General features: G+C 33.9%; 1 protein-coding gene across 1 annotated transcript; it reads right to left on the bottom strand.

Annotated features, from left to right (window-relative positions):
- Positions 1-553: 553 nt before the first annotated feature.
- On the bottom strand, positions 554-5,363 carry LOC131070409 (small ribosomal subunit protein eS4z). Its single transcript, XM_058005919.2, has 5 exons — positions 5,159-5,363; positions 2,078-2,155; positions 1,710-1,890; positions 1,474-1,571; positions 554-1,281 (listed from the first exon to the last, which is right to left on the bottom strand). Exons 1-5 carry the CDS (start codon positions 5,159-5,161, stop codon positions 850-852), a joined length of 792 nt encoding a protein of 263 aa, XP_057861902.2. The 5' UTR covers positions 5,162-5,363; the 3' UTR covers positions 554-849.
- Between the last annotated feature and the right edge of the window lie 5,125 nt (positions 5,364-10,488).

The following is a 10,488-nucleotide window of genomic DNA, read 5'->3' as shown; positions in this document are numbered from 1 at the left end:
CCGCTGATTTTAACATCAAATCTCACAGGCTCAACAAATTAACATTAGGTTGCCACGTTCAGTTTTAACAAAAAGTAGCATCATTCTTATTTACAGTAACTTACCTAATTATCTTAAATGGTATTGAGATAATAGAGCTTTGAACATTCAAACAAGGGCTTATGAGCTTGAAGCTTTTTTTTATCATTGAAAACTTCTCATTTTGATTTATTGTCAGACAATTTAAGATTTCAACTGCATACCAAACTAGTTCAACAAAGCTTTTCCACAAGTTGAGACCACTACAACACTTTCTGTTAACTTCTAGTTTTTGCAGATAACTAACTCAAAAGAAGAATATCGTTTGCCCGCTGTTCACCACTGATTTTAACATAAAATCTCACAGGCTCAACAAATTAACATTAGGTTGCCACGTTCAGTTTTGACAAAAAGTAGAATGTTCTCTTTGACCATAAAAAACTACCCTTACCGAACTTCCTGTGCTATGTTAGGTTTCACAGACCAATTGAAAGCTAGCTAGCCATGTGCACAATTTAATATTTTTGGAGGCATATAAAACAAAGCAATCAAACCTAACATTTGAAAAAATATAGTACTGTAAACATCAATACACTTGATAATTTAACAACGCAATTATGAAATTCTCATGCATCCTCCATGCAAGAGCCATAACATGATTTGGAAAAACTGTTTATGGGACAAGTACTGCTAAAGCTAATACAAACCAAGGTTAAAAAAATCAAAATATCAAATTTTAAGCAAAGGCCTCAAAATTGTACATAAACTACACTACATTCTAGAGTGACCAAAGTTTGGCTATTTAAAACAATTATATTCTCTCTACCAAAATTAAGCAGGAGCAGTTGGAGCTGCATGACGTTTCTTGGCTTCTTCAATGATTGACAGCTTGACACCTTTGCCCTTTGGTAAAGATACCCAAGGCTTTGTACCCTTTCCAATGGTAAACACATTACCCTGTCGTGTTGCGAACTCCTGCCCAGCAGAATCCTGGACATGAATAATCTCAAAGCTACCCTTATGCTTCTCCCTGTTCTTAATCACTCCAACACGCCCTCTGTTACGACCTCCAGTAACCATGACAACATTACCAACATCAAACTTGATAAAGTCCTTGATCTTGCCTGTTTCCAGATCGATTTTGATGGTGTCATTGGCCTTGACCAATGGATCTGGGTACCTAATGGTACGCCCATCATAAGTGTTAAGATAAGGGATACCCTTATCTCCAAACTGAACTCCACGAACTTTGCAAAGTTTATACTGCAAACAGAAGAAACACAATTGAATTCAAATTTATTGTCACAAAGACCATCAGAAGAGACAATACAAGCAAAAAAACATTTTCTATATTTTCATGTTATATAACTAGTTTTGACTTGTACTAGAAAATATGATGCCTGTTTTTGCAATTCTGATTTTCTTGGCAGCTTTAATAAAAAATAAGCACATTACCTTTGCTTCCTCATCCTTGATTGAATGCAAACGGAAACGACCTTTAGCATCATAGAGAAGCCTAAAGTTCTCATTGGTCTTCGCAATAGACACAACATCTGCAAGACAGAAAAGTTTGGATAAACAGAATTTAAATCTACAATCAGCAAAAACTTCCATAACTGTTTGTGCCCTCAATATAATAATCATAGTACAAGACATGTATAGAGGGATAACAATCAGATTGATGTACACACCCATGAATCCAGCAGGGTAGCACTTATCAGTTCTGACTTTTCCATCAACAGCAATGAGTCGTTGCATTACAATAGCAATGACTTCACGGTATGTCAAGGCATATTTCAGCCTATTCCTCAGAAGAACCACTAGAGGAAGGCATTCTCTTCCCTTGTGAGGACCCGCTGATGGTTTAGGTGCCTGCAAAAGTAAAACAACAATATTGAGTACCACCTCAGATAATAACACTAAGTACCACTTCGTATAATAATACTAAGTACCACTTCAGGTAATTCAAAAATAAAAACAGTTATGTTTTAAAATGTTAAATTTAAGGAACTCTATGCATTCAATGATCAGCAAATTTTTGCATAATTTTAGAACTTACAAAAGCGCCACCAAGTTTGTCAAGCATCCAATGCTTAGGGGCATTGAGCCTCTTCAAATGTTTCTTTAACCCACGCGCCTGAAAAAAATGCAACGTACCATACAAAATATTAGAAACCTCTAGAAAGACTATATTACATGTGGCATCAGTAAATAATCATATACAAATAAGAACAATGGTTAATCTCATTCAAATAGCCAAACAGACTCCTTGTATCCTGTCAAAATAGTCAAAAACTTTCATCGCTACTCTCAATCCAACAATTCAAATAATACATGTTGATCTACTAAAATACAATTTCAAGACAACATTGATATGCAACACATTCATTGTAATTTCAACCACAAAATCACAAACCAGCACAAGCTCAAATGTGCTACTGGACAGACTTAATATTCGTATGCTGGAAAAAATTGCAAAATTTTAATGTTGCAATGAGAGTAACTCTGATTTTAAAAAACTTTGGCTTTTGCCCAAATGTTGAAGAATTTCAACCATTACAATTGTGAGACATTTAAGCAGAGCAAACATAATACTAGAATATTTTTCTACTTAAATTTGTAATCTCTTAAAGAACACGAAAACAATACTAATACACAAAACGAATCAGATATAGCTTGAACAGATAGCTGCAATACAGTCTAGTCCATCAACTTTTCTTAGGTCTACCATCAGTTAGTCACAACAGTCGCAGGAAAACAATCCAGTTCAAAAAAGTCAACTATACTATAACACAACAACCATACTCAAAAACAGCTACTGACAATCTAAAAACTTTGAGGAGAATTCAAGAAAGAGAAAATATCTACAAATGAGATGGATCACAGCAAAAGGGATTGAAAGTTGAACTAACATATCCTGGGAGACAGGAACAACCATAGCAAAACTAATGCATAATATGAAGAAAACACTGCAGATAATGTGAGACTATAGGACCGCACAGAGGAATATTGAAAAATGCTCCAGCAGAAATACTTTCAGAAATTGAAAACTACGGAGGCTATATTTTACACTCATTTTATATAAATATACAAGGCAATGTATCTACCTAATTAATCAATGATAACATTTTTCTTAATTGGAGACCTTGTTCAAACTAAGAGTCTACAGTAATCTAGCCCTCTTCAAAAATACCACTATATGATTCCTATAGTTTGGAGGTAAGACTCATTGGCATTCCAGAATTTGAGAACCACATAAGCTCAATAAAACACATTCACTTCATATTATAGATAATTTCTCATTGGTCAATAATGCAAACCAAAGAAAAATGTCACCTTTCTCAAATTAATGTCCATGGAGGTTTATTAACCACAAAATATTTTACTGCTAATGTTACTATGATATTCTTATTGTTTGGATAAAAACTCACTGAAAATTCTTAGGACCAATTTTGTAATGTATTATATGAATCAAGAATTTACAATGTAATAAAAACAAATGACCCTACCAGAGGAATCACAATTACTACAAATCCAATGCAAACAAATAATGGATATCTTTGTTATTTGGAATTCACAATAAGTTTCTTCAGCCTCGTAACAAAGGCAATTACACTTATTGCTTCTTCATCTCTTTGGAATTAAACATGCATATAAGTACGTGCACTATTCCAGGGAATTAAACAACTTGAATTCAACTTTAGTAAAAGGAATTTACTACCTAGCCTTTCAATGTGCTTGCTTTTCTTAAAGAGCCTCTGATGTGAGAAATACAAATTGTAAAATAGACATTACTTAAAATGTAACTTACTCAAGAAGGGCCAAAATTATCAAAGGTAATGTTCATCACAAATACTACAAATTCATATAACTATCTACTTGATCATTGTATTCTATTCATTATACAATAATTCAAAAAATCCAGACACTTTGAAAAGAAAACTGATCACTGATCAGATACATTTCATGGTTTTAAGTCGGATATAATCTTGTACAGCACTACTGAGTTGCAGTCAAACTGAACTTTTAAACTCAAATCGAACAAAAGTTTTTTTATGATAACTCTAAATAAGGCATAACCATTCCAGTCTTTCAATTGTATGTTACTGGTATACATCTGATTCTATTTTGTTAATCTCCATAGTTACCCAGATGGAACTGAAAGTATTACTGAAACACTTGGGCTAGTTAAGTGCCCAGTCATTCCAATATTGATAATAACTCTTTCATGAACAAGAGCTGGAGTGGAATTCCTGGGACCTTGTTGCTTTATTAAAAAAAAATTGACTTCGAATAGGAGTATGAGGGGTAAATTAACTAAAGTTTGAATCTTGATTTTCGTGATGATAAGATCCCTAATTTACTAATATGTCATATCTAATACTGAACTGTGCAGAAGCAACTATTATTCAAGCATTGTAAGATAAATCTAGCAAAGAACACGGCAGATATATCTAGGACGATCAATATTCACTTATTATAGGGCTAAAAAGGCATAGGCAAAAATTTGTTGATTTATTATAAAACGGCTGAACTTTCATTTCTCTGTTCAGCAGAGATTAGATGCAGGATGACCATCCAGATGGGTTAACAACAGAAATGTCAAATCTTGAATGTTTCGCAATATACTACCCCGAAAACAACATGCACATTTTCTAAGGAGAACTTCTTTACGCAATTTAACCGGAAGCAAATTTTCCCCACAAACACAAATGTTAGCATGCCACTGAATAAAGCAAAGAAATTTAGGCTATAAGCACGCAAAGCTATCAGATACGTGCATGGATAAAACATACACCTTCAGTATTGTTTCATTTTTTACAAGCTCTTACACCACCGCTCAAAAAGTGTAAAAATAAATAAAAGAGAAGGTATTTGCTCTCAACTCTCTGTATCACAAAGCCAGTGAAACTGCAGAACATATTCTAAAAAATGAACCTAATGAATCTGCGATCTAGACGCCCCAAAATAAAAGCGGAGGTAAAAAGGCCTATGGATAATGTGCTTCAAAAATCCTCCTAAAAACATCCATTCACGCAAAGTAAATAAACTTGAATCCAAACGTACTGATCGGCAGAGGCAAACAAGAATACAGATTGAAGGATTTCGTGAAAGAAGAGAATGAATAAGATGAACAGACCATTTTGGATTCGCCTCTGCACTTGTTCCTGTCGAATGCGCTGCAGCAGTCACCCTCCGCTCGAACAAATGAAGGAAAAGAGAGGTTTCAACTCTTAACCTCAAAAACCCTAATAAACTCCTCCGAGCCTTCAAACAAACCCTAGCCGTCAATTTACTTCAATAGTTGTTTTTTAAAGCCCGTATACCCCTAGTGTAATGTGAAATTAGCATACCCGTGCTATTACCATTTAAATTGTGCATTTTGATGGAATGACTTCATAAAATTAGTAGAAATGTATCAAACATATTTTTTTATTAAGTATAATTGTTTATTGTAATTTAATTATGTATTTTTTAGTTAAATTTATTGTTGGATATTTTATCACTGGTGATGAGTTAGTGTTTGTGAAAGATGGATTTGTGCAAAATATTATTTATGAAATATGGATGGGTTTGTATCGACTATCAATCATGAAATATAAGTCACTCAATTAAATATTGATAAAACAACACAAATATATATTAACAATAAGTGACAAGCAATTGTGGTAAGTTTGACTTACAATTGCATACATTTCTTTATATGTTTATATTCATTTCAACTCATTTTCATGCATTCAACCTTATCTCATCTATGTTTGCACTAAATGAATTGTATTCACCACCTTACTAGCATATCCTTTCATCTAGTTGTTCCCTACCTTGAGATCTTTTCTTCCTTGTCATGGGTTAATCCTAAGTGCTCTAGGATCAATTCCAAGTGGTGCAAGATTAACTCCAAACTCAAATTTTAAATGTTTCTCACATCTTTTCACTTGTTCTTGTGAGTCAACTTGGTACGTGTTTGTGTAACTAATCATTGTGTCTTAGTATTTAAAGACATTGGGTTGTACAATTCATTTATAGGCAATTACAAGGAAATAGTAAAGAGAAAATTGAGAATAATGAGCCTTCACTTTAGGAATATTTTGACTCTAAGTAATCTTAGTATACATCAAAATCACTTGGGCTTATGCATGACGTCTATAATTATTTTCTCGAAGTCTTAAAGCTAGTGTGAAAAGATGGTTGAACTACGAGAACTTAACTCTAAATATTCAACAAAGTCCTAAAATATATTTTTAAATGCCATCGTCACTACAAAATATTTAGATACTAGAGATCAATACAAAGTGATTTTTAGTCCAATATGCACTTCATTATGTCAATCCTATTAGTTGGAGATTATTTTTGCACTTGAGATCAATTTCATAAAATTCAAGTTCAATCTCAAGGGGCTCAAATCTAACTCAAAGATTTTTGGGATTGTTTGAAATCTAAAACATTCAACAAATGAATAGAATTTTTTATATCTTGCTAATTGAATTTAGTGGGACATTAACATTAATTCTCTATCATTGTTTTCAATTAAAAAATCTGAATTTATAGATGAGGTAGTTGTGTGGTTATTATTTGTATTTGTTTAATTAATCTAAATTAATGTAAAGGAGATTGTATTCCCTTATGTTTTGGTAAACCGAACTTTTCAAGTACATCTCTTAAGGCTATACCTTAAGGTTTATCCTTCTTACCTACTAGAGTTTTAAATCTATACTTTATAATTGTTTATCATAATTTTGAGATTGTATTAGGGTTTATATTATCTATTGTATTGCACTTCTTTGTTATACCATAAGATTTTGTGGTTGATGTAGGATATTTTATGTACCATGCCCACATTTACATTGGCCTCTAAGATTTGTAGTTCACATTTGTTATGAAATTATTTTTGACTAATAATATAATCTTATAGACCTTATCATTTTATTGTTAAGGATTTTGAGAGCTACTTGTATGCCAATTGGTGATGATTGGTGGTGCAAGATGATAGAACCAGTTAGCAGCAGCACCTTGGAGTGTTTCAATAAACAATCCCACTGAAATATCTTCATGTTCAACCCCGACAACACTACATGCAATGTAAAAAGTAGCAAGATGTTCATTTAGATGTTATTTGCCATCCCCATAGAACTTGGAAATATTTTTCTGCAAGCCATCAGGAAGAGCATGTAGAGGTGGAGTCAAATTCAATGGACCAAAAGCATTCCCCCAAGGACCTTGGGAAACCATTTTACATGTCTTTTGTAAAAACTTGAAAATTTTCAAGAAAAGAAATTACAATGAATGGGATATTGGTATACTTCAACCAAAACAATGAGGCCTTTGGATGCGTATTGTATCCCCAGCAGAGATGCCAAAAACTATTGGTTGAAAGTTTTGCAAAGTAGGAGAGTTTACAAAATTGTGGTTTCAACCACAACGAATGAGATTGAATCTCTCCTAATTTCTAAGGGAAGGCTCCCCCTGTAACTCACTACTCTACCTTTCTAAAATAAGATACAAATTTCAACTTCTAATCTAACTTGGGTGGCGCATCATCCTATCCTCTTTTTTCAAGATAGATGTTATTATTTTCCTCTTTTTTTAGGAAAGAATTTATAATATAGAGTAGCAATAATTTTTACAATCACTATTACAAATAAACTTAGAATGCAAGAAAGATACAATATGGATAAGGAAAGAAGAAAAGTTTCTATAAAGGCACAAAGTCCTCTGTTGCTTCTTCGAGACAAGAAAGAGTGCTTAAGCTCAAAGTCTTAAAACTCATTGTTGTCCTATCAACCTTTTTACAAATACTGTTGTAACCCAATGTGTTAATTAAGAAAATCAAAACTAAGTACAAAGTCTTTAATCTGACTCCTAATGACAACTTTCGATAATATTTTTCTGAAATGATAATATGAAGCTCTAAGTCTTCAAGTTATGATTTCCTTTTCCAAGATGACACAATAAAGCACAAAGTCTTTAAAGTGTTACCTTAATATATTTCATCTAACTTTAACTTGAAAATATTGATATGAAGCACAAAGTCTTCAAAATGATATTGCAATCACTAATTCCTAATTCTGTCAAAATATGACACAAAGTTCACAAATCAATGATTGCCTCTACTCTTTAACAATATCCTCTCAACAACACCTTTACTTAAGAAAAATTTATAATGAAAGTGACATAAGAACACTCTCACCATAAAACTCAAATGAATCCAACACAAATTCTGGATGCCAAAGCTTTCTTCTTATTTGATCAAATTTGCAAAATAACAATAGAAACACCAAGTTTCACTTCTGCTCTTCACTTTGGTGGAGTTTTGGCATATAGATTAAAGATTCTAGATATTAGCCCCCATATTACAATGAACACCCTCATATATATAGAGGAGAGGTGCAACATGAAACTAGGAAAGTTACAACTAATTTGTGACCAAGTCAAAGGCAGAGTTTGATTTGACTTAGGACACGTGCAAGTTCTGGATGCAAAAACTTGAATAAAAAATGACACTTGAAGTGTCGATTGAGATTACAAAATGACACTTGAAATGTTGATTGAGATTACAAAATGACACTAGGCTAGAGATACATAAAAAATGACTAAGTGTCTAAAGCCTCGTCTTGCTCATCATTGTCTCCATTTTTCTTCAAGAAAGCTTCATATTGTCACAAGGTAGCCCCATATTTCATAATCATCTGGTCCCAATGTGTTGAATCTGGCATCTGGAGTGGAGTTGCAAAAATGGATTTGAAGAATTCCCAAAGTTGGACAAAAAAAGACCAAAGATGAGGTTCATGGAGTTCATTTCGGGCTTATAAGTCTGATAAGCACTTGGGGAGGGTCATCAATTATATAGGTGCATATTGGACTTATAAGTCTAAAATAAGCTTATGCAAAAGATGAAATAAATACTCTTTGGTGTGAATCGGTGTTATAACCCCGATTTACACCTAAGAAAGAATCACGGTCCAAGTTGGGGTTACAACCCCAATTTACACCTACTCTTAGAACTTGGAAAAATACAAAGGAAATGGTGTAGGTCGAGGTTATAACCCCAACTTGCACCATTGGGTAAGGCCTCGGTGTATTTCGAGGTTACGGCCCCAATCTGCACTGTTTTTAGAGGACTTGGTGAAGGTCAAGGTTACAACCCCGATCTACACTAGAATGGGCGGACTTAGTGCAGGTCGAGGTTACGACCACAGTCTACACCAGACAAGGAGGACTTGGTGTAAGTTAGGTTTATAACCCCACCTTGCACCAAAAACAAGAATTGGTGATGAAATGATGTAAATCGGGGTTACGAACCCAATTTGCACCAGAGTACAATTGAAAGGGAAGTATAATTCAGGTTTGTAACCAAGATTTACACTTGTGTGCATAAAAGAGGTGTAATTCGGGTTTGTGAACTCAATTTACACCAAAACATAAAAACTAGCTTAAAAGACCCAAAAAAGGACTAGAACCTCCAAAAGAAGAATCGAGGATCATAAATCATGAACGAGACCTCGAAAATCATACTTAGAGCACACAGACTACAAATTGGACAAAATTTGTAGGGGTTATCATGTTTTTGTGATATAACCAAAAACGAGGACAACACATTTTTTATTTGAAGCTTTTACATTTACATTATGTTCATTTAGGGCTTTACTTGAAACACAGGGTATAATCCTAGTTTTGCATTCTAGCTCATTGGGATCTAGCAAACACATGAGATTCTAGGGCATACACACTTTTCAATATTACATTAGTTATTTGTGGAGGTGGAAATCATGAAAACAAGGGGTTTGACCAAGGCAAAACCCTATATAGCCACCCAAAAACCATTTTCAAGTTCTAGGTGTAGGTACAAAAATCTGATAGAGCTGCGATCTTTCGGGAAACCAGAGTTCACAGTCACTGGCCCAGATCCAGAAGAAAAAGGTGCTAGCACCCTAGTCCTTTACACTTTTTGGCAAATTTTGGCAATTTGGCTTCTCAAGTCTTCAATTTGCAGCTTCCAGATTTGCAGCTCAGCACAATAACTGGGACCAAGGTGCCAATGCCCTAGTCCAATTCAATCAGCACCAATTTTTGGTGATAGGTGTACATCTAAGTTTCATTATTAGTTCTGTAAATTGTGTCTCATTTTCAATTCTTTATCTTTCTATTATTGCAGTTTATATAGTCATTTTCATTCATTTCCTTAGCTTACCTTATCATTTGCTACATCTAGCTCATTTCCCCTCATAGAAACCCTAAAGATATTCATTAACTCTCTTTCATAAGAGGAAGTCAAAGTGAATCATCTCCTTAGGTTGTTTTGTATTCCAATGTATGGAGAAAAGTGGGGTTAGGTGCTAAACTACTTGATCTCATTTTTCACCATCACGGGAATAGGAGTTTGCCTTAGGTCAAACCTACTTTTGGAATTAACCATGAAATATAAATGAAATATGATTGAATCACAATAATGGAAATGCTATCCTTTTGAGG

Source organism: Cryptomeria japonica, chromosome 3, assembly GCF_030272615.1.
Source record: "Cryptomeria japonica chromosome 3, Sugi_1.0, whole genome shotgun sequence".
NCBI classification, from domain to species: Eukaryota; Viridiplantae; Streptophyta; class Pinopsida; order Cupressales; family Cupressaceae; genus Cryptomeria; species Cryptomeria japonica.
The sequence above is the reverse complement of the archived record's forward strand: the minus strand, read 5'-3'. Positions and strand labels throughout refer to the sequence as shown.

Excerpts from the sequence above, each read along its gene's own strand:
- LOC131070409 (XM_058005919.2), bottom strand. Across the intron at positions 1,891-2,077 it reads ACAAACTTGGTGGCGCTTTT|GCACCTAAACCATCAGCGGG; the intron begins GTAAGTTCTAAA and ends TTACTTTTGCAG. Across the intron at positions 1,572-1,709 it reads CTACCCTGCTGGATTCATGG|ATGTTGTGTCTATTGCGAAG; the intron begins GTGTGTACATCA and ends TCTGTCTTGCAG.